At 42.0% G+C, this 25,717-nt stretch overlaps 1 protein-coding gene across 2 annotated transcripts in view; it reads right to left on the bottom strand.

Moving 5' to 3' along the window:
* Positions 1-12,795, bottom strand: part of SOBP (sine oculis binding protein homolog) — a 172,368-nt gene extending 159,573 nt beyond the window's left edge. Inside the window, exon 1 of one of the 2 annotated variants that reach the window (XM_066373543.1) lies at positions 12,180-12,795. In XM_066373543.1, coding sequence (XP_066229640.1) covers positions 12,180-12,275 — 96 coding nt within the window. In that variant the 5' untranslated portion in view covers positions 12,276-12,795. The remainder of the gene's footprint in view (positions 1-12,179) is intronic. The other variant, XM_066373541.1, reaches the window with a different exon arrangement.
* Between the last annotated feature and the right edge of the window lie 12,922 nt (positions 12,796-25,717).

The raw sequence follows: 25,717 nt of genomic DNA on the forward strand, positions 1-25,717 counted from the left end.
GCTCAAAGAATCTTTCTCATTCTCCCTAGAAGCTGTTATTTCTGAATGACACTTAAATGTATAATTTATATATCTGAAACAAAGCACCCAGGTTAAACCAGAGTGTTCACAGCCTCAATATGTGAGTTCCATGTTCTCTTAAATTTCATGACTTTAGATTTCAGCAGGGGTTGCATTTTTTTTTTAAAAAAGATATTTCATTACTGACTTCGCAAAAACAAACTTGGCATTTCAAACCACCCACAAGATGCTAGGTTTTGTGCTTTAGTGCCTACTTAAGCTTAGAGCTCCAACTGGGTCTATCTGCGATGATACAGTGCACAAGCAATTAAAATAATCCAGCCGGACTGACTCGATGTTACCATTCACAAGGCTAAGAGTCATCCATATGAAGCTCTAGTGAGGCATTTATTCTCTCTGTTGGCTGATCATGTCCACGCTAAATATCCTTTTCATGAATGTACAAAGATGGTATAATCGATATATGTAATAAGCTCAGCAACTTCTGGAACACCACTGAGGAGGACTCAGCTAAATGCTGCTCTACTCAATCAAAATAGATCCCTTTAATGAGGCATCAGTCTCCCCTAACACCCAATTGCTTTCACTGAGTTCAGTGCCTGGACTGGAGAATGACAGTCCCTAAGTACACAAATCGAGGTCCTCCATCAGTAGTCTGGCAGCAGAAATCTCAAAGGCTAGAGATTACATCTTACATCAGAAAAATAATTTCAGCAGCGTTAAAAGCTGAGCTCAAGCCATCCTACTGGTCTGTGTGCTATTTGCCCCAATCTCTAAGAGAACTGTGCCAAGACAGAAAATCTTCTCCATAGTAACTCCTGGCCACTACATCCAATTTTCTAGACCATTTGCATCTGGGCACCTCTCTCCAGTTCCATCTAACCTCTAAAGAGACACAAAAGCTACAAATGCTTAATTTATGGAGCAACCTCCCAGCCAGCATATAGATTGTTTTAGTCTAACTGCAAATCCATTCAGACTTTCAGAACCAAACCCAGGGATAGAATCCAGAAGTTGCACACATTTGGATAAAAACTAAAACCTCAACTGGATTATTAATACCAAATTCATATTATTTGGGCTTTTTTGTTTTTAATTTTTCCTTAAGTCCGAAGCAGGGAAGCAGAGAGACAGACTCCTGCATGCGCCCCAACCGGATCCACCTAGAAAGCCCACTAGGGGGTAATGCTCTGCCCATCTGGGGTGTTGCTCCATTGCTTAACAACCAAGCTCTTCTTGGCACCTGAGGCAGAGACCATGGAGCCATCCTCAGCACCTGGGGCCAACTCGCTCCAATCGAGCCATGGCTACAGAAGGGAAAGACAGGAAGAGAAAGAAACTCAAGGAGGGATGGGTGGAGAAACAGATGGGCGCTTCTCCTGTGTGCCCTGATCAGAAATCAAACTCAGGACATCCCCATGCCAGGCCAATGCTCTACCTCTGAGCCAATCAGCCAGGGCCTTACTTGGGCATCTTAACTGCATCACTTAGTTTATGGTTTGTGCTGAAAACTCAGATGCTTCATGGAACAATCAATATATATAAACTTGGTCTATTCCATGATTTTCAAGTTACTATAAATATCAGTAAAAATAAACTCGAATGTTTTCTTTCTTGTCATTGAAAATAAAATAAACTCCTTAATATTTTAATATATGACCACAAAAGTAGAAAACAAAAGTTTTATAAAGCCACAAGCCATAAATCTCTAACCTTTCATAAAGGGAGGAACAAGATAAAAGAAAGAGAAAATGAACACCCAAGTTTCTTACAGTGTAAGTACAAGAAATAGACGACTACCTCTGTATTAAGAAAGCAAAGAACCTCAACTAATAAATAACTTAAAATTTTAAAGTTTTAGGTAGAATTTGATGCATTCATATGGACTCATTATGGTGCTAAACCAAAGGAAATGAAACATATATTTGTAGTCATCATCCAAGAAACATAACATATTCTAGGAGAAATGCACTAATGTGTACGGCCCATAAGGGCTTTAAGTCCTCTGGTAAAGATTTCCAATAGTATTTTTTTTTAACATTTTTTTGTATTGTAATCTTTTAAAAAAAGGTTTTTATTAAAAGAATTATTCTTTTCCTGCCTAAGTTTATGTCAGTTATGTGAAAAATAAAGGTGATAAGAGTTAAAATACAGAGATTTAAAAATATATATTTTACTTATTCATTTTAAAGAGGGAGAGACACAGAGAGAGAAGGGGAGAGAGAGAGAGAGAGAAGGGGGAGGAGCAGGAAACATCAACTCCCATATGTGCTTAACCAGGCAAGCTCAGGGTTTCAAACCAGCAACAAGCATTCCAGGTCGATGCTTTATCCACTGCGCCACCACAGGTCAGGCCAGAGAAATTCTGAGGTAAGAAAGTTCAATAATAAGACAAGCTACTGTATGTACTAAGGGAGGCTGTAAAATTTGCTTCCGCCTAAATCTTCACCCACCATTTGTCCTGGACACTTGGAATGGAAACTGAACTAGAGTCTCTGAGAGTCCTTCCAAACGCTGAGATTTTGCAAAACCAAAGAACTTCTACTTATATGAGAAATAAAATACCTTTTGCAAAGAAATATCATAATTATAGTGATCGCACATCATAAATTTTACTAAATAGCCAATATTTCAAATATTTTATCATTGCTCCCATAAACCATCAAAATGTGCCAGAAACTTCAATATCCTGGCATCCAAATCACATTTTGTAGACCGCCTCTCGCCCTTGGAAGTGGCACAAAAATCCTCTCTCATACCATTTGGTCCAATTTGGGTTTGGAAAATAGGTCACTATAATTATAATGATAATGTCTCACACTTTTATAGCACTTTATAGTATTTCCACATCCTTTAACTCTCCTGTTCCTTTGAATAACCCTATGAATTGGGTATTTGATTTCCACAATAAACTTTTGGTGAACCTATGTAACATCCTCATGTTACAGCAGAAATTAAAGCATCCAGAAGGTAAATGACAGACATGAGAGATCACGCAGTAAAGTCAGAATGAAAATACAGATTCTTACGACAGGCCTCTTTCTGTTATAAATTGTGTAAGGTCCAATGTGTCAGCAATTCCAAAGAAGCTACCTCCTTGGACCAATCAGAGTTGCAAAGAAATCATACCATAGGATGTCACTATCACATATAAAGAACTTTCCAAACAGGGCATATGTTCCTATGTTAAAAAGTTAGCTTTCTTTCAGATTTGATCATTGGGCCCTACTCACCTTAATTATTTGTTCTGTTGAAAAGGGAAAGGGGGTGCTCAAAATTTATAATTAAAATTTAACCTTCTCATCTGACAGTTTTTTGACATCACATCTGACTCTAATTGTTTTGCACATCTAATACTATACCCTTAAACTTCTGTCTCATCTTTTCCAATCTCTCTCTCTCACTTCCAGGACTCAAAGGAAAGAAGACAATCCTAATTTTTAGTCTGAAAGCATAATATTTTCCTAAAATTAAAAAAAATAAGTCAAAGAAAGATGGTAGAAAGGCAGGAAATTTTACTATTCCCCCAACTCCTCTCCTTTCTTTCTGAACTGACAAAATTTATTTTCGTTGGAACTTAACTCCCAGGACATTCATTAGACACTGTCCTTATTTAGCTGGAAATACTGTACAAATGTTGAAGTTAAATCTATTGATTTTTTGTTTGTTTGTTTTAATTTTTTTTATTTTATTTATTCATTTTTAGAGAGGAGAGAGGGAGAGAGAGAGACAGAGAGAGAGAAGGGGGGAGGAGCTGGAAGCATCAACTCCCATATGTGCCTTGATCAGACAAGCCCAGGGTTTCAAACCAGTGACCTCAGCATTTCCAGGTCAATGCTTTATCCGCTGCGCCACCACAGGTCAGACCAAATCTATTGATTTTTAATTGAACATTTTACCAAAAAAAGAGTTGGCTTCAAGGCACTTTGAAAATAACAATTAATACAAAGTCTCAAAATACCTCTGAAACACAAGTATTGCAAGGTCTTCAAAAGGGGCTAATGATTTTATTTTGAAAACAACAAACAGATTTTAAAATATAGGTAGGTATCACTGATTTCTTTCATCCCGGGCCTTGCATAACTGAATGTCAATGTGTTTTCAACTTGTATCCTACCCAAAAGAGCAAAAAGCTTTCAAAGAGCTCCCAGTGACTCACTGAAATGAAGGAAAAGCCATGTCCTCCTTCTCCCCACAAACATAATTTCCATTTTGACTCCAACTTCCAGTTCTAATAAAATATGTCATGTATCCCAAGTATACTCTGAGTTACTAGGGGGCAGAAACCTTTTATTTCATTTTATGCCTTATGTAGCGCAATGTCTGGCACTTAGAATGTACTCAAGGAATGTGCTAATTCATTTGAATGCATTCACAAGTATCAAAAAATGTATAAATACAGAGAAATTATCAAACAAAATTCAAAAAATTATTCTAAAAATAAATATTTGCAAATTAAGAAACTATAATATTCAGTGTTGAGCACTTTCCAATATTGGGAATTTAAGCTGATACAAAATTTAGAAAAGGTAATTTGACTCTATTCATTAAAAGCCTTCAAAATGTACATGTCCCTTGATTCAGCAATATTATTTCTAGGCATTATAGAAACTAGTCTAAGGAAATAAGTGCAAAAATATGCAATGTTCAGGAACATTTATCTCAGTGGTATTTTTCTTAGAAACATACTATAATGCCAAACAATACAAATTTGGTTAAATAAATTATAGCTTAGTCATGGAATGACTAACATGGAATACTATTTTATCACTAAAATATATGCTATAGATAAATTTTTACTACCATAAAAACTATTAACAATATATTAAGTTTTAAAAGGGAGGTGAGTACACTGTAAGACAATTTTGTTTATAAAAACTATACCATAAAAAATATAGAAAAGAACATAAAAAATGTACATCAAATTGTTGACAGTAATTGCTTTTGGGTGGGAAAATTATAGGCTTTGTTTTTATTTTTTGCGTATTTGTATCTATTTGTTAGATCCATGTATTATTTTTGTAAAAATAAAAAGTTTTAATTAAAAATTAATTAACATATAGTCTTTTTGTAGACAACCATGTCAGCCATATTCAGAATTCTAATGACAATAAAGAGAATCTGTCAGTTACATTACTTAACTTCAAAACATCCTGCCCGACACAATTTATCCAAGAAAGAAGAGTATATGAGAAATACTACAAAGGAAAAGGAAACTTCCAATCCTGAACAATTTATATGGCCTTAAATCGTTAGTTAAGATTATTAAAAACAGAATTATGGTTATTTTTGGAAAATATTTTATCTCCCTTTTAACTTCCATGTGTTCTGACTAACTTCTGAGGTAGATTTCTATTAGAATCATTGGACTCACTAATTTAAATGTAAAGAGGAGGTAGTGGGGAGGAATCTGTAAAAGAGAGGCAGTCGATTTTGTAGAAAGCAGGCAATGAACTTGACTAGAAGTCAGTTCCCAGCTCTATCCCCAGGTTGGACCTAGGGATGAGTCTAAATACTCTCTCTTAACACAAACCGAGTGGATAAATTTTATCTTATGGTTCTACTAAGAAGGTGGGAGGTAACTTTTAAATGGTGCAAAAAAAATATTGGAAGAGCCCTTTACAGATTACAAAGGACCTCCACATCCACGAACCCATTGGATCCTAAGGATGAGCCACTCCCCACAGATGATCCATTAGAGCAGTGGTCCCCAACCTTTTTTGGGCCACGGGCCGGTTTAATGTCAGAAAATATTTTCACGGACCGGCCTTTAGGGTGGGATGGATAAATGCACAAAATAAAATTATGCGACCGACATAAAAACTGTGGTATTTTTAAATATAATTGTCGAACTTACGAGACAAGCATCAAGAGTGAGTCTTAGACGGATGTAGCAGAGGGAATCTGGTCATTTTTTAAAAATAAAACATCCTTCAGACTTAAATATAAATGAAACAGAAATAATGTAAGTTATTTATTCTTTCTCTGCGGACCGGTACCAAATGGCCCACGGACCAGTACCAGTCCACAGCCCGGGGGTTGGGGACCACTGCATTAGAGGGTCATCCATATGCACAAAATAAGGAGAGCAGCCAGATTTGCATTCTTGATGCAGACTTTACCCATTGAGCCCTGCTGTTTTAAACTGAACTACATACAGCTTTGTACTTTGAAATCTTTTGAAGATGGTCCCTATGCTTCATTTGGGTCATTTTGCAGCATTGTTTCTCATCAATAACACAATTATCATGACAATGCAATTTTAAGGGCAGAGGACACATCATATTACTAAAATCCAACTCTAGCCTGAAGAGAAAGTCGTGTTCTCCTATTGACATATTCTGAATTGGATAGTTGTATAATTAGCATATGAAATCAAAATCATGTGCTTTTGCATGTAAACTCTATGTTGTTTTATTACCTTATGGTGACACAGAGCAGACAATTATATCCCCACATTTTAATCTTTGGCCAGGACATCAAATGTCCTACAACGGTCAAACAAATGCTGTGAAATTATGAATACCAACCGGAGGGCTAACACTGGGGCAGGCAAGGCAGGTGTGCGGCTGTGTGCAGCTGTGTCCTATCACAGTTGCAGAACTGGCCTAAAAATCACCAAGACTTGTTACATTGCTTTCCCCACTGTGCCAAAGCCACTGGCTTTAAAGCAGGACAGAGTTCCACAGTCCTTTGGTTATATTTCCACAGTCCTTTGGTTATATAAGAGATAATAATACCGGTCAGTCTACAGATCCTAAAATATACATTTGGCCAATCTCACTCACTCCATGCTTTCATGTCTGTTTACATGTTTCAATTGGCACCATCAAAAACAAAGTACTCTAGTTGTTTCTCATTCTACCCTGTAATATCCCTTCTCTTTCAGAAAAATACTTAATAATCTTATTAGCTTGAGAGTACATGTGGCTGACTTCCCATTCCACAAGAAGTTTTAGACTTCAGAGATTTTTATAGGACCCACTTTCTACTAATAATTTTTTAAAAAGATGTATAAAGACTCAATAAAAAGGGCCCTTTCTTAGAAAAATATAAAAAGTGTAGTCCCCCTAACTGCATTTCCCTGGAACTCTTGCTTTTTCAGGACTTGTGCTCACTGATATTTATGCTTTTTTGAGGTCCTGTTTTTGACTTTCCTTTAAAAACTCAGTTGCTTCTTGGTTTCTATCAGTCTGTCTTTCACACAAGGAGAGTAGGGCTTGGCTGCTCAGAGCAGTGCTTGGCAAGCATAGAGGCAGGAAACGCAGAAGGGAATGAGTCTGTCAGACTCATTTTCTTCTAGTTCAAATGTTTATTTCAGATTTGGGAGGAAGTGGAGTGGTTCCTTTCCATTTCCTCGTCTCTGGAACCTGCGAGTGGTATACGGCTTAGAGAATCTCCCCCTACCACACATCATACAGGTTCACAGATGGAGATACTCTTTCAGAAAACCTCCAGATTGAACAGAGCAGAATTCATAGCTCTCCGTGCCCATCCATGACCATCTCTTATGCATTTAGGACAGGAGCATTGAGCGACAACTGAAAGCAATGCAGAGAACAAGGCTGGTGGGCTCAAGAACATCCTATACCAGCTTCCAAGGGGCAAGGGTCATGTCTCCACTGACATTAGTCCCTAGTCCTGCCACGTGGCACACCTGAGGCCAGTGCTCAGCCTGAGAGAGCTGACATAATTTGTGAATGCCTCAGTGTAATCTGGTCCTCAACCCACTTTCTAGGTTTCAGAGCCTTAACATGTCTGACTACAGGATGAAGTTTCAACAGCAAAACTTAAAATATATATGTTTTCCTAATGAGCTGATTTCAACCCATGCTGACTTTTTAAATTCATACTCTGATTTCTCTATTTAAAAAAGAACAACAACAAAAAAGCTATTTATCTCATTGTACTCACCAGCTCAGCTCTGCGACTTGTTTTATTATCTACACAATTGACACAGGTCATTTTAATGCCAAATGGGAGATCATCAGAAACCAAACTAGAAAATTTTGTGGTGAGTCTACTACTTAACTCTAACACATGTTACTGACTCTAACTGTAGGCATCAGGACTGAAGCATAATTTTAGGTACAAATTACTTACTAAGAATATTTATAGACAGAAAACTTCTTCGGCAAACAAGGCCATAGACATTTAACACAGATTATCTTGTAGTTTACCAGTTGATAAAGAAGCCAAACATTGCAAATGCATTAATTATGGTTTGTTTAGGAAAGTTCCCAGGGCAGATTACTTTATCTAATCATGCTGGTTTTGTGAAAGAGTTTTAAAAGATAAAAATCCGACTCATTATCTTTACTCATATTTTAGGTTTTTCTAGTTGCATTACTGTTTGATAACCACTAATTATGTTCACTAAGACCTATGTGCACAAAATACATACCCTTAGGTGAACTATATTTACACTTTCGCACCTATTTACATTTACACATCCAATAGTACAAATTAGTTTTTATATTATATCTACCATTCTCTGGATAAACTCCTGAAACAAAATAACCCTTCCATATGTCAGAATTGCCTCCTAACATTCATTTATTGGGTACTTGTGAGTTGACAGTATAACAAAGACATATTACCTTATATACAAACACAACATTCACTTTAGAAACCAAAAGTAGTCAAAATATAAATTACATTTAAAAAAACCTCCTCTGTTATCACTAATTAAATAAGGTATACTAATTATATTTATAATAAAATAATGAATCTTTTAAATCAGTTACAAAAAAATAAAACCCAGGATGAAGGGAGGAGAAAGAAAAGGAAAGATAAACATTGTAAAGGTCATAATGACACAAACATTTCTACTTGAAGATATCCTCACTAAAGTACACTATAAGCAAGCCATGCCAAGTCATGTACTTCTCACACACAAAATTATATTGTATCAAATATAAATTTGTTACAACTGCCATGTACATTAAACCAGTGATAACGAAAATGTAACTCAATATCTGATCTAGTGAAACAGCAACCAACATTAGCTCCCAGCCACATGAAGACAGTCTCCAATGCCATTACTGGTGTCAGCTAAACCTCAGCCAGTTTGTCTTCTCCAGCAATTTTAAAATAAATATGTGACTATCTCAATTAGGAAATCTTGAAGGAAGTCTCTATGAAGAGGTAATTTTGTTGCTCATTCTCAGTGCCCTGCATTTGCTGTACTTAAAATAGACACTTGTACCAATGTCCTTTCTATTACCCGAAGGGGAAAAAAAATCACATACACACCAGTCCTTTTTCTTTCAGCTTGCAGAGAAGCAACTTGATCCAACGAGTGTTGAAACCTGAGTAGGTCACTGTACACCATGATAAAATTCCCTAATCCCTGAGCCAAATCTCCCTAAGGGGGGCCTCCTCCTGATCCTCCACTTCCCAGGCTGACTTTTCCACTCTCTCTCCTCTTTCCCCCTTTCATTTCCCCTACCTTCAAGCCTTGATATGTGATCCGCGGTGGGGGCTCAAGTTTCCGTTTTTACAGCTTAGGCCGTGCTAGCTGTATACATTCCTTTCTTTCTGCCGGGCAGTGATTACTTACCAGGGCTTAGTTTACACTGGTCCAGATGAAAGCCGTTCACATGAAGGCAAACACAGCCAGGCAGCTCCAGCGGCACCGATATGAAGCTGCACAAGGCCACATTGTGTTCTCGTTGACATTTTGTTGCACATATTTTGATACAGGGCAACCAACTTGTTCTGTTACACTACACTTTAGATGGAGGGGTAATAATATCATGAGGTTCAGGGAAGGTTTTTATTGATGTGGTTATAAATACTAAAGCAGAAAAAATTTAATGATTCCAAATAACCCTTCCACATTTTGTCTTTGAGAAATCACTTTTAAAATGAGGGCTTTCTGTGCTATTACATTAGAGGAATGCCTATGAAACAATTTCACTAGAAATGGGACTTCATGACTCATTGACATGGTGTGCTTTGATATGACTGGAGATTTCATCCAGGGGTCTCTGATATATTGTTCCAAACCAGAGAGAAAATTCCATATTATAGGCAAGTGAACTATTTGCTGGATAAAACTTCTCATTGAAATGACAAGGATTAAAACTTCAACTAGTAGGTGGTGATTTACAAGAAAAATAACATTTTTAAAGAGGAAATTCTGTACACCAAGGTTAATTCCATACTTAGTCCTGAAGCACTGGGTAAAAATTGTATAATTTTTTCCTTCACACAATGTTGTTTTTGTTTCTTCCTCACCAGTTCAGACAAACATCTGTTATACTGTAGAAGGACAACTATCTCCCAAACCACGGCATGCACCCGCAGCCAAAGTCAACAACGAGAGCCCCAAGCATCGAGCACAGTCAGCCTTTATATCCAGTCGGGATAACATTTCACATGTTTTGATTAAAATTAGCTAATTTGTAATTCTAGAACCTATGAAACTTAAAAGCTGCCATCCATATAGATCACATTAGGCAGTGTTTTAAAGGGCCAGTGCACATTGATTTCCTGGTGGCTTCACCTTTCTCCTCTACCTCCAACCCCAATTTAAAAAGAAATAGTAAAGTAATCTGGAGATACAGGACAAGAGGGAAGAAGAGTCTGTGAGAAAGAATGGTTATTGTAGACTGTTTGAATTCCACTTCATTTGGAGGACAACTCCTACTGGTCTCTCTCTCCCTCTCTCAAACTGTCTATCACTGGGATCAATGGTGGTTTCCATCCCAAGGAATGGCACTGATTTCCCAGGCAAACCTTCCTTAACTGTCAGGACTGATGATGTTGCACCTTGTGCTTTCAAGCACTAAGTTCCTCATCCAGAAATAAAAACCCTAATTCCAAATTTTAGGTTGTATGGAAATTCCTTGGGGTTATGCATATATCTATATTATCCCTGTGTCTGTCTCAAAGCATGGGATTCATCCAAGGCACTCTCATCGAATATACTTGTTATAAGCAAAAAACAAACAAACCAAAAAAAAAATCAAAACGCAATAAATTCAACTTAAGTTGCATGCCATTTTTATCTCGTTTGTCTTTTAAGCACAAACTTAACCAGCCTGACCAAGTCAGTTGGCCGTGTTAAGGATTCTGTGCAGAAGATGGAGAACACCAACGCAGCTGCAGGATGAAAACTAAAGTCCCCTCCAGATCCGCTACTTGTTTGTAACTCAAAGAAAAAGACAATAAATATAATTATTTTTTTAAAATCAAGAGAGACTCGCGAAATCACAGAATAAAATCCTCGCCGGGCAAAAGCTGCAACTTCGTGGAAAATTAAGGAGGTGGGAGGACGAGGGGGGTCCGGAGCTCAGCGTGCTCTTGTGCAATAGCTCCAACGTGAGCAGCTGGAGCGCCAGGCTGCTGCGCTCGCCACCTCTGGCGCACCGCTGGCCTGGCGCGGAGCCCGGCCTCGCCGAGCGGACTCGGGGCTGGCCTTTCCGAACAATGGGCAGGCACTCTGCGAAGGCCGCCCCTCCGTCAGCTCTCTTTCAGCAGGGCTTGCCCGGGTCTGCCTAACTGGAAAGTGAAGCATGCAAAGGCGAGAGGGAGGCGGAGGCAGCCTCGTGAGAGGAGCGGGCAGGGGCGGGTGAGGGGAGCCGGCCGTCACAGCGGTACCCAGACCCGCGCCGCCCGGGCCGCGACTCGCCCTGGCACTGACAGCCTCTGCACACCGTCACGCCTGGCTACTTGGGGGGGAAGCGGGATCGAGGAGCAGGGAGGTGAGCCGGGGAGGCGGGTGGGACCGAGCGCCCCGAGGCGCAGCGGCCCCGTCAGTCCTAACTTTGGAGGGATCCGAGGGATGGTTCCCAGAGAAGCGGCAAAAACTGCCCCACCGACTGGGAAAGCCTCTTCACTACGCCCGCCGCCACCTGGGCCCCCGGATCCCCTCCCCTTGAAGCGCTCCTGGGCCACCCTGGGGTTTATAAGGTTAAACAGTCTGTGGCTCTCTGGCCGCCCCCACCCCCATCACGTTGGAGGCAGGCGAGTCCCGGGATGCAGCCCGCGAGCTGGCCTCGGCGTGTACCTGGAGGAGGAGCTGGGGCGCGCAGGGCATCCCACGGACCCTGACACGCGCTGCCCAGGGCCCCCCCAAACCCTTCCAGCCGCCCGGAGCGCGCGGGCGGGAGAAAGAGCGCCGTCTCACCAGCCCCGGAGTCCAAAAATACCTTCATTTCCTCATTGATCTCCCTTTTCACTGGGTGAGCCGGTTTCCTGCTCCTTTTATTTTCCGGAGGTCTCCCTTCTTTCTCCATTTCTGCCATGTTTTTGCGTCTGGTTTCTGTGGAGATGAAATGGCTGCTGCCGCCGCCGGCGGTGGCGGTGGCGGCGGCGGCGGTGGCGGTGGCGGTGCCGGAGGTGGTGCTGATGGTGGCAGCGCTGGCGGAGGTAGCGGTGCTGGCGGGGCTGGGCTGGGCTGGGCGGGGGGGAGGAGAGGCGGGCGCCGGGGAAGCGGGGTCTCTCCTAGCGGCGGAGAGCGTCAGTGGCTGTCAGAGGGGAAGGGCGCTCGCGGAGTCTCGGGGATGCCGCCGCCGCCGCCGCCGCCGCTCCGGTTCCTGCCGCTGCCGCTGCCGCCGCCGCCGCCAACGCCGCCGCTGCCGCCGCTGCCCCTGCCGCCGCCGCTCCTGCTGCCGCTCCGGCCGCCGCCGCCGCTGCCGGGCTGCATCCTCGGGGCCCCGTGGAGTCGTCAGCCATCTTCCGTCGCTCTGTCCGTCCGCATGGGCGAGGGGAGCGAGGGCCCGGCGCGGAGAGAGCTGCTCTGAGCGTGCGTGCGCGGATGTGTGTGTGTGCGCTTCGAGCGCGCGCCAGCCGCGGCGCCCAGCGCCTCCCGCGAGCCGAGCCGGGGGGCGGGCCGGGGGCCGGCGCGGGGAGGGGGCCGGAGCGATCTGGGGCAGGGAGGGGCGCGCGGGCGGGGGAGGTGGGGGGCCTAGGACGGCCCCTTGCTCCCGAGCAGGCGTGGCTTCCGCCGTCACTGTGTACGCCGATGCTGCGCGGCTCCAGGGGCTGCTCGCGGCCGCCCGGCTCCTCCGCGGCGGACACTGGCGGGACTCGGCGCCCCTCGCGGCCGCCACCTCTGCGCGACGCCCCCCGGGCCTGCTCCGACCCCGGGCGCTCTTCTAAGCCCGGCGCTGTGCGTGCGTCGGTGGCCCGTCCGGGAAGCTACTGAGGAAAAATGAATGGGGTGGAGGGAAGAGGTAGAGCGGTGGGGGAGGGCGTGGGGACCCGAGATCGCTCTGCCAGCCGGCCTCCTTCCGACCCCCAGACCAGGCCGACTGAGCTCTCCGCCTCTAATTGCAGAGCCGAGGTCGCGGGGGAAGGAAACCACAGTCCTGACCTCCCCACAGCTGCCGGGATAGTGTCCCCCTGAGGAGGACCTCAGGGCACGTGGAGGCTGTAGGTCCCGATGATGAGAGGTCCCCGCAACCGGCTCGGCCGGTGTCCAACGCGGGGCGGGCTATGGCTGCGCTTGCAAGAAAGCTTTTACCTCTCAATGAACCAATTAGAAGTAGGACATCTCGGAATTCAGTCCCTTTTTCTTTCTTTTTTTTTTTCTTTTCCCTCCAACCTATCTGTCTTCCTCCACCGCTCCCCCCCCCCCCACACACACACACAGACGCACACTACTAGTGTATCAGCTTTACCCTGTGACCCCGTGCGCACCCTGGTCCCGGTGCCCTGGCTTTAGCCCCCCACATTGGGTGCTTCTGGGCGCGCAGGGTCCCGCGTAGAACCTTGCGTTCCCAGGAGTCGGACGCCTGCACCCCTCCCCGGGTGGGCCCTCCCGATCCCATCTTTCCTCCGGACGTCTCTTCGCGCCTCTCATCTCTCAAGCCTTGCTCCCTCTCTGTCCGCGCTCACGCGCACCCTCTTTGGCCTTCTCGGTCCCAGCCTAGGACCATGCTTGGATTGTATTTGTCCCTCTCTGGGTTGAGGCACTGCATGAAGGGTCTGATGGGGCTTCCGTGAGACACGCAGCCCTGAATGCTGAGCCACACGATGGAGGACGCGCTGACGTTCCGGGCTTCGCTTTCCCGCGCCGCGACACTTCGTAATTACCTGACACAATGCGGTATAGGGATATCCATTGTTCCACCGCTTGTTATGGTGGAGTGTTTCTTATGACAGTGGTGGAACTTAAAATTACACATTTTTTTTAAAGTTAAAAGATAGAATAAATTCGTTGTAGGGGATATATCTTAGCTTTCCATTAAAATCTGTTTAGCCTGTCAAACGAGGCTCATTCTGGGTATTACATTGCCTAATTTGCATTTTAGCATGGTTTTGTTTCTTAAACGTCAAATTAGAGATATTTTGTAGCGTGCTCCGGAGGTCTGAGCATCTCCATGTTGGTTATTTTGCATTTAGTATTATTTTATTTTGTAAATGCCGAATTACCAGTACCTGGGATTGTACCAGTACCAAGAGAGCTGAACAATTCCTGTCGCCTCTTCTCTAACTGGAAGAAGCCAGAGGTAGCCGCACCCTGCTCTGCTTGGCTCCCTGGGTCCCAGGCGAGCCAGGAGGCCAGAATGAGCCGAACGGACCTGGCTCCGCTCCCGCAAAGGGTGGGCGCGAAACTCTTGCCACGAGAAATTTTAAAAATCCTGGGATGATTATCTGGGACTCCTAAAGTCAAGAAAGTAGGCGTCATGAGGTTTGGGGGAGCGCTCTTCAATATAGGCTTCGCCCATTCAAGATTCTTTAGTAGTTTCTGGGAGAGTACCCAGGTACACACAGGGGGTAGCCCAAGCCCTCTGACCAGGTCCTGAAGCCCGCTGTTGCCCACAGCGGACCTAAGACGACCCACGCAGCAAGGATGCGGAGAGGAGCCCAAACCTTTTTGTACTGATACACACCTCCCCCCCCCCCCCCTTTTCTGGACCGATAACACAAGTGTGTGAGAATGAGTGTAATTCGCAGTGAGAAATACCGTCCTAATTCTGTTGCTGGAAGGGAGAGAAGAAGAGGAAGTCTTTGGGGGGTTTTCAGCCTGAATTTCATCCAAAACATCTGATAAGTAATACGTGGGTTGAAATTAGTGTTTTCTCTGTTTTGTCCTCTTGGTCTTTAATGAGAGGTAGTGAGAAACTTTTTTTGGACTTCTGAATATTCTAAAATTGTAACATATGTTGTAAAGTGTACACAAAGAGAAGCTTTTTGTCTTCTAGAAACATATTTAAGCCCCCTCCATTTCCTTTGGTGCCAGAACCATTACAATTGATTCACTGTTGTTCAGCTGATATCAAATAACAAGTTATATACCCCAAGTCCTAAGATACAGTTTCACAAGTTAAGAATAAAATAAACAGAAAAGGTGAACTGTAGCCCAGAGTTATATTTAGAGGCAGCTATACTTCCTTTAAAGAGAAGTACTTACTCTGCAATGGTTCAGGCATTTAATAAAAATAATGATATTAATCAGCCACCTGTTCCTTCACAAGCATATGTCCTCTGGAAAACTGATGTGAGAATGATACGTTAGAATTCACAATGCATGTCTTCAGTGACAGACTGAAAGCTCATACTGTGAGGAAACTTTTCGTCTAAAATAAACTTCAGAGCTAGGGGTTGTTATAACTTGTTAATGACAAAGTATAGGTTTCTTTAAAGATCATTATAAGAAGAGTTGCTGCTTTATGAATTTGGACATACCATGAGGCTAGTAATGTTCCCTAGATAACTTTATACTATCTGTAAAAGTATAGTCATATGTGGATAGGAACAATTACATACATATCTCTTTGCTATTATGTCTCACCCTTTTGCCCTCCAACCACCAATGTGTGCTCTCTCTGTGTGTTACACACACAGACACACACACACCTCTGGACATAGAAAAGGTCTTCAATTTTCCCTTTCCCATCCTACCGTCACCAAAATGGGTACAGGACTGACCTTTCATACATTCCTCAGGTATATTTTTGTGACTTCATTTACTTACCGAGACTACTCTGATATTCATTCTAACCTGGTTCACCTAGAAAACACAGCATAGAACACCTAACTCAGAGGCCCAGTCCTCATGCCTGGTGAGGAATTAATAAGTACTTGCCGATTGATTAGTATGACATAGTAACAAACTTGCAAAAAAAGATTTACCTGTATGTTGTTTGAAATTAATGCTAACCTTGAACAAGTTTTGTGATCTAACCAAACATGAGACTGAAATATATGAAGTAATTACAATTCTGAACACATTGTAAGAATTATCTCATTTAATATTCACAAAATCCTATGAGGCAGCTTCTAATGTTATCCCATTTCATATAGAAGGAAACTAAGACTTACACAAGCTAAGTTATTAAGTCATAGGCTAGTGAGTATTGGGATTTGAACCTATCTTTCTGTCCAACTCTGGATTTGGAGTTCTTGACAGTTTGTTCATCTGCTTTAATGAATTCATTTTAACAAACTGTATTTTATCAAATTTAAGGTCCACATTTTTCATATTTTAACACCTCCTGATACTGTGACGTATCTTATAATGAATTCTTACAATTTTAAACAACAGCTTATTTTCCCTCAATAGTATATAAAATAATAATACATTTTCCAATCAGTGGTATGTTTTGATTATGTTGGGTTATGCTGTAATAGCAAATCATCCAAAAATCTCAAGGACTCAAAACAACAAAGGTTTATAGTCCTTGTTCACACTAAGCTTGCTATTTAACTCTCCAGAACAACTGTCCTCCATGATAGGGTGGCATTGCACCTCCATACCACCATGTGTTTCCACAGTCACTACTACAAGGGAAGACAGAGCACTAGATAGTCTCACACCAGTGACTAATGCTCCAGCCTGTCTGTGATATGTCACTTTTGCCTCCAATCCATTGGCTAGAATTAGTCATGTGGCTCTGCTCAATGGCTAGAGAAGCTGGGAAGTTTAAACCTACCATGGTTCCCAAAGCAGAGCAGAACTGGATATGGGCATCTTTATTCAATGAAATATGGTCATCGGGATCAATTAGTGTAAATATTGGAGGTCAATCATTCCAAACTAGTGAGCAACAATTGTCCTGTGATTTCTTGTATTCCACCTTAAACGCACTTTTAAAAGTTTATTATGCTCATGTTTATTTTTAAAGAACAACATTCAGAATCAATTTTAAAAAGAACATTTAACCAGGAGTCTCTATATGAGCTGGCAGGACTTTAGAACCTCCTGAAATCATACACAAAGCACTCAGAGCATTTTTTCCAAGGAATGATTTAATATCTGTCATCAGAGTCTCAATTAGGATTCATGATTTATTCATTCATTTATTCAAGGACCATGTATTAAAAGCCTATCATATTCTGGGCACTGTTCTAGGTGTTTGGGACCCACCTGCAAACATGACACACAAGTTCTCAAATATCACAAAGCTTATAGACTGGAGAAGAGATGGACAATAAATAAGAAAACAAGTAATAAAGAAGATAATTTTAAATATAGAGAGGTGACATAAAAAAGCAATCTGATAGAAACTGGAGTAGGGTGAGTATTGGGTCAGGGGTCTGCTATAATGATAATGAAAGACCTTTATATGGAGAAATTTGACCTGAAACAGGAAAGATGAGAAGGAACTGACCATGTAGAGATCTTGAAACCCTGGACAAAAGTATTCTGGTCGATGCTTTAAAGGAGCAGAAGAATGGATGCGATCAGCATGTTTGAGAAACTAAAAGGTGTTTGGAGTGTAGAGAATGAGGAGGAGAGTGGTGGAGAAGTAGTGAAGGAGGAATGAATGCAGAGGCAAGATTATATGGGACCTGTGGTCCATGGTAAGGAATCAGAATTTTATTTTAAGAGAAATATGGACAAATGCACAGTATAAAGAAACCCTCCTTTGCCTGGGAAAGCCTAAGTTTCTTTCTGGCTCCACTATTTGCATGTGTCATTCGCCCTGCCATTAAACACCAAATTAACCTAGATGGGCGCATCCCTGAGAGAGGATTTTCCTCCCACCTTGCTGTTCAAATAACATCCTTTCTCCCTTTGCCATGCTGTCAAGGGGAAGATCATGACCTGCCCAAAAGAATGGGGGCCTTTTTATAGTCACGGGGATATAAGAAGTTCTCCAGCTAGGAGCTTCAACCAGACTCAGCTTTCTTTGCAAGAAAATTAGAAGTTTCATGAGGGCTGGCACAAGTTGTTTTACTTTAGTCTTCATTGGTAAAATGAGAATAGTAAGTTATATTTTGGAGTGTTGTGTTAAGAGCATACAATGTCCATTAAAGTGAAATAAAAATAAAATTGCACAAATGTTTGTGTGCAAATGTATATTATCTGCTCTTTTGAGAATCACTATTATTTTACAGCAGCCTTAGGTTTATATTGTTGAACTTAGAAATAAAATAGTTATTGAACCTGCAAGCATGGATTTATTCAGGAATAGCCGAGAATTGCAACTCAGAACATGAAAGCTCTGGCAAAGCCATACTCAAGTCCAGAGAACAAAGGAGAAGAATGTTCTGTTATAGAGGAAAGGAGAAGTTGGGAGAAGCTATCTATAAAGAGTACATTGGAGGGAAGGGAGAGTTGGAAGTATAGTGGCTTTTCATTGGCTGGATTGTGACAGTCTCTTATTGGCTGGGCCTTTGCTAAGAGAGGAGCAACTCTTCCTGCTATTGAGATAGTACGTAGAAAACATACTCCTGTGGAGATGCAAGGTACAGTCTCTTCTTGTTAGGAATAACTGACAGTGAGTGGGAGGGCACAGGAGCTCCCCCTATAGGCCCTCCCTCCTCCAGTCTTGGTGGAGATCTCCTTTACATAACTTTCACAATATATATGTATGGGCTAATACAGATGCTTGCCAAAGTAAGGAAATCTGATACATCAGGAATAATAACCTACCTAATAAAAATGTTCATTTTCAAAATAATGTACATCAGGGTTCCTTTTAACAATAATTTGCTAAAATGTAATAATTTTAATTTATAAAAATAAGATTTTCATATACACTTGCAAAGAACATTTCAGCTGTACCTATTAAAACAAGAATACTAGTTACACATAAATTCAAGGAAAAGATAAATTTGAGCTGTAATTTTTAATTCTTGTTTATTGAAGCAGAGATCAAAGCCCAGTATTTATTTACCACAACCATTTCTATGCTAAAAAAAAATTAATAAAAAAAGTTAAGCTCAATTATAAATGCATATGTATGTGCATCCATGAATGTAACAGCTTTAGGTATATTAAGCCTGTGGAAATAAATGAAGACCATCCAAAGGAGAACAAACAAAGGCTTGTTTAGAGCAGGAAAAATTGTTTGCGAGAAAACATTTTCTTTGAGTTTAAAAAGTCTAGAAGTTGAGTATCAAGACCCAATGGCATAAAGGATTTAAATTATAAACTTCATGCTATAAAAAGTAGATTTAGAAAAGAAATGATAAGCCAAAGGAAGTTTTCCTAATCCAGAAAGAAGTCAGAATTCTGTGTGTTTGGGAGAAAGAAGGTGCAAAAGAGCTGGGATGGTGGAAGGACCATCGCTGTAGATTCCAAACCAGAACAACTGGAGGCCCTGGCCGGTTGGCTCAGCGGTAGAGCGTCGGCCTGGCGCGCAGGGGACCCGGGTTCAATTCCCGGCCAGGGCACATAGGAGAAGCGCCCATTTGCTTCTCCACCCCGCCCCCCTCCTTCCTCTCTGTCTCTCTCTTCCCCTCCCGCAGCCAAGGCTCCATTGGAGCAAAGATGGCCCGGGCACTGGGGATGGCTCCTTGGCCTCTGCCCCAGGCGCTAGAGTGGCTCTGGTCGCAGCAGAGCATCGCCCCCTGGTGGGCAGAGCGTTGCCCCTGGTGGGCGTGCCGGGTGAATCCCGGTCGGGCGCATGCGGGAGTCTGTCTGACTGTCTCTCCCCGTTTCCAGCTTCGGAAAAATACCAAAAGAAAAAAAACAAAAACAAAAACAAAAAAACTGGAACACTTGCTAGGTCTGAGAGAATCTGAAGACAGCCTGACCAGGCAGTGGTGCAGTAGATAGAGCTTTGGCCTGAGCGCAGAGGACACAGGTTTGAAACCAACCCCAAGGTCGCTGGCTTGAGTGCAGGCTCACCAGCTTGAGTGTGGGGTGGCTAGCTTGAGCGTGGGATCATAGACATGACACCATGGTTGCTGGCTTGAGCCCAAAGGTCACTGGCTTGAGCCCAAGGTCGCTGGTTGAGCAAGGGGTCACTGACTCAGCTGGAGCCTTCCGGGTCAAGACAAATATGAGAAAGCAATCAATGAACAACTACCAATGAAGCAACTATGAGTGATGCCAGGGCACACAGGAGAAGCGCCCATCTGCTTCTCCACCCCTCCCCCTCTCCTTCCTCTCTGTCTCTCTCTTCCCCTCCTGCAGCCGAGGCTCCATTGGAGCAAAGATGGCCTGGGCACTGGGGATGGCTCCTTGGCGTATGCCCCAGGCGCTAGAGTGGCTCTGGTCGCAACATAACTACGCCCCGGAGGGGCAGAGCATCGCCCCCTGGTGGGCAGAGCGTCGCCCCCTGGTGGGCGTGCTGGGTGGATCCCGGTTGGGCGCATGCGGGAGTCTGTCTGTCTAACCCCGTTTCCAGCTTCAGAAAAATACAAAAAAAAAAAAGAAATTGAGTTCAGTGATAAATAAAAAAGGAGTTTTCTGGGTTTTTAAGTAAAGTTGAGGCTTTATCTGCCTAATTATTTAATATTTAAATAGTAACTCTCAAATGAAAATAGTTTTTTGGGTTTATGGCCTTAATATCTTAATAAGATCAACTTAAATACAGAACATTTTCAGTAATTAGTCAAAATTCTGGTAAGTATATATATATATATATATATATATATATATATATATATATATATACACACACACACACATATATATATATATATAAACGTTAGCTTAGTATCTGAGTTATTTTGAATAGTCATTGCCTTTCTTTAAAACATCCACTGATGAAATCAGAACTCTTGGTTTGATTTATATAGATACTCATGTAGACTTGCAATAATATCATATTTTCCTTTAGCTAGAGTGCCATTAAAGTTATTAAACCTCTGACAACTCTATGTTGAGAGATACCAACTATCACATACCGATACCTGCCGTAAGTCAAACATTTGAACACATTTGATATTTATGTCTCACAGCTATCCTGTACTATTGTCCCTGTTTTACAACTCAAGATAGTGAGGCCGAGCACAAGGTCACACTAAGAAGTGGCCAATTTAGGATAAAAGTCCTCAGTCTGCCAACCCCCAGACAGGCGAGGTATGATTTCACCTCCCATAGCTTGCTAATATGGTAAATTATTCTAATTTGTCTTTATTTTAATTTACGCATGGCTGTTATGAAAATTAAAATAACCATCCAAATACTCAACATTTCAAGAATAACACACTATATTTTAATATTCTCAAATCAAATATGGTATTCAGTAAATGGTTGCAGAGGATTGATATTTACGGTTTGACCCACCTCCTTTGAGAAGCATTACATGTAGTAAGAAACATTTTTCCTTTACAGAAAATTTGTCTCCAATGTGCTATTGGGCCATAAGTTGTCTCTTTATTACATCCCAGAGGGAGGAAGTTGAGTGAAAAATATTCTTCAGTTTAACTATGAGAGAGCATTATACATTTCAGTGGAAGAGAACAAATTCATCAAAAGCTAAATAGATAAATTAAAGATTCTGTAATAAGTCTTGGGATATAGGCTGTATATTTGTTTTTTTAATTGCACTCAAACTACTAAATTCGTATAACAGAAGCTGCAAAAGGACTCGTGGTTCAGTTCAATTTTACCCTTTCCATCTGAAATCCGTGAGTGTTAGGGCAGCTCATCTTTTGAAGGCCTGGAGGTGAGGCAGAGCTGTCAGGGACAGACAGAAGAGAGAAGATCCAGGGACAGTGAATGGAAGCTGCACTCCCCAAGAAAGTCTCAGGATATGCAGTGTGGAAGTGTCTGTACAAAAACAAAGCAGCCAAACAAAAACCCAGCATAAGAAAAATGAAGTACCATACTGAACAGAGAGTAAGTAATACTGAGGAGTCGTTTATATGATGACTGGTGGAGTTTTGTGTCCTGAACACTTGGACAATTACATAGAATTTAGTAATACAAAAGCCACTATTTATTGAGTGCTTCTTTATGTACCAGAAACCATGCTAAATACTTTAAAAAGATTGTTTTATTCAGTCTTCACACAGTTAACGTAACTATTTGTTTTGGTCCCATTTTACAGATAGGAAAATGGAAGGTTTAAAAAATTAAGCATTTGCCCACTAAGTAAGTTAGCACTCTGACTCCAGAGTCTAGAACTCTCTCTGCCACCTTGTAGCATCAGTGTTTTGGTGAAGGTTCTTGCTTGCAATCTACAAAAACAAATGCTAAAAAATATATATATATTGAAAGAAAGGGGTCTCATGATTCCAAGAGACTGAGACAACAGGCTTGGGAAACAGGCAGGAAGCAGGGCCTCAGGAGGCCAGGCCACACAAAGACTATACAAAACGCTGCCATCTTTGCTTCTGCTGCACCACTCCTTCTAGAAAACACCACTGGGCATCATGCTGACCCCATGAACTATCCCAGATGTTCTGTCTTCCCCTCAGGGTGCACAGGCTGGGTGGGATGGTTTGTGCCAGCAGTTGGGGCCCCCACTCTATATTCCAGGGTGTGAGCAGAGTAAAAGTCAAACTCTTTGGCTTCTACAGCAGAAGGCAAGCTCTTATAGCCCGACATCACACTCAATGAAGAATTCCCCCAAATACAAGGGCAGATGGATTTTGTCAGGCGAAGGAACCTTAGTGTTCTCCCAGACTACCAGTCCAGCCACTTGTAGTAAAGCATTTCATTAGGAAAGTAAATGTAGGTCTGTGAAAATAATTTTGAAAGGTCAGACAAGGTGGAATTGTGCAAACATTAAATACTGCAAATCAAAACCTGACTGACCTAGAAATTTATCCTAATAGAGTTATTTGCAATCTCTAAATGTAAACTTTGAAAAGACAAATTTGGTAACCTCTATGCTAAACATCAATTAATTAGAATGTTCTTATTAACTTAAATTTCTAACTAAATGATTAAGCCTTTAAAAAAAATCACAAGCCTTTATGATTCAGATCTTGTCACTAGAATTCTTAATAAGATATTTGGGTTGTGAAGGTTTTGCAATGCCTCAGAATTATTAATGCCACCATTTGTAGCTGTAAGGTACAGTGCATGTAAGCTGTGCTAAATGTGTATAGATTCTAAGGTATATTTTCCATGTACATTTCATTAACCAAACTTCTGACATGAGTTTGTCTTTTGTTTTCTCCATTGCATAAAAAAGGAGAAAATAAACTCTATTCATGTGAACATTTTATTTGGAACCTGCTAAGGGCAAGCACACTATTAGGCACTGTGAACAGAAACATAAATATGGGTGTTTTAAAAGCGAAACAGAATTAAGAAGACAGGATGACTAATTCTGAGTGAGGGATAAGAGGGAGCGACCATCTGAGTTGGGCTTTAAAGATTATGAGTGGGACGTTATCAGGTAAGGGAGAAAAAAAGAGGAGCATCCTAGACAGAAAGGATAGTAGAGGCAAGGTGATAAGATGTAAAAATACAAATTGAATTAAGGGAAGGGTGAATAATGCAGTGTGCCTGGGATGAATGTGTGAAAGGAGGCTAGGCAGTTACTCCAAAGGCAGGTAAGATAAGACCGATCCCCAATGGCCTCAAATACCAACCTAAAGGAGTGTGGATTTTTCTGAGAGTTCTAGGAAGCCACTGAGTCTTTTTTTAATATGATGATGATAAGATTATAAACGTGGGATAGGAAGATCACTTTGATAGCTGGTGAAAGACAGAAGGAAAGACCAGAGGTAAAAAAAAATTACATGAGATGTTTGTAATGATCTAAGAGGTAATAAATGATGGATTAGACTAGTGCAGTATTAATTGGGAGACATTTTTTCTCTCTCTGAGTTACCTCTCATTGAATTATATGGAGACTGAATCCATAGGAATTGGTATTTGATTGAATTGGGTGGGGTGGAGGTTATATGGAGAAATGAATATTTGGCTAATAGAGTCCACTGCATAGTAACTATCTCTTTTTACAGAAACAACAATAATAATTACACTTCTAGTTTGCTCATTGAATAATTGGAGTGGTGGATTCCTGTTCTGAAAGATCATCTCCCCATCCTAGACCTATTAAAGTAGATTGTCTGTAAGTGAAGACTGATAGTTCATATTTTTTAAGCTCTCCAAAGATTCTGATTGTCAGTTAATTTGAAAAGCACTCTAGCTGAAAATGTGAGAAGAAGTGACACCTGGTAACATTTGATATAGCAATACCTTATCAAGTCCTGTCTGCTCTACCTCTGAAACATTTCCTGAGTCGCAGCAACTTCTCTCTAATTCCACTGCACCTATCTTAATCTTAGGCCCATTTATCAATTACCAAACTAAGTAATTACCACCTAAAGGAGCTCCATGTTTCCACTCCTGACCCTGTGCAACCCATTCTACAGAAAGTAAACAAACCAATTCCTTCAAAATGTAAAACAGACCTTATACACTCTTGCTTAAGACTTCCTATCATACTCTGATGATCTCACAATGTGTCCATAAATGCTTCTTTTTCTTTTTATTGAATTTATTGAGGTGACACTCATTAAAAAAAATTTTCAGGTTGCAGGTGCACAATTCTACAACACATTATCTGTACACTGTATTGTGTGTTCACCGCCCCAATCCAAGCCTTGGTCCATTACCATTTATCTCCCCATAACATCCTCCACCTCCCCTCCTTTACCCTCCCCTGAGCAATCACCATGCTATGGTCTGTGTCCATGAGTTTTTTCTCTTTTTTTCGTTTTTGCTGAATCCCTCCACCACCCCATCCATAAATTCTTTGACGCTTCTCCTTTGAAAAAACAAAACCTGATCGCCCTTCCCTTGATTATGAGCTATACTTAGTGACTTGCATCTAAGAAATAGAATGGGGTCTATTCTCATTTCTCTCCTTTCCAGTCTGTCTATCCCTGTCTATCCCCCTCCTTCTCTCTTAAAAAAAAAAAAAGAAGAAGAAGAAGAGTAGGCCCTGGCCGGTTGGCTCAGCGGTAGAGCGTCGGCCTGGCGTGCGGGGGACCCGGGTTTGATTCCCAGCCAGGGCACACAGGAGAAGCGCCCATTTGCTTCTCCACCCCCCCTCCTTCCTCTCTCTCTCTTCCCCTCCCGCAGCAGAGGCTCCATTGGAGCAAAGATGGCCCGGGCGCTGAGGATGGCTCCTTGGCCTCTGCCCCAGGCGCTAGAGTGGCTCTGGTCGCAACAGAGCGACGCCCCAAAGGGGCAGAGCATCGCCCCCTGGTGGGCAGAGCGTTGCCCCTGGTGGGTGTGCCGGGTGGATCCCGGTCGGGCGCATGCGGTAGTCTGTCTGACTGTCTCTCCCCGTTTCCAGCTTCAAAAAAAAAAAAAAAAGAGTATATCCTGAGAGAAGGATAATTTAGATGGAACAGTAAACCCCGATAGAAGCTGGCCATGCAGAGACCTAGGGAAAAGCATTCCAAATTGAGGGGATAGCAAGTGCAAAGACCTCGGGATGCAAAGTGACGGTGTGTGATGTCTGAGATTAGAACATAAAAGGCATTGTGGTTTCTTTCTTGCTATCTTTTCTTGGGTCACGTGCTTGGAAGCCAACTACTATGTCATGATGACTTTCAAGCAGCCCTATGGAGAGATTTATATATGAAGGAA

This window comes from Saccopteryx leptura, chromosome 3 (genome assembly GCF_036850995.1).
Source record: "Saccopteryx leptura isolate mSacLep1 chromosome 3, mSacLep1_pri_phased_curated, whole genome shotgun sequence".
Lineage (NCBI taxonomy): Eukaryota > Metazoa > Chordata > Mammalia > Chiroptera > Emballonuridae > Saccopteryx > Saccopteryx leptura.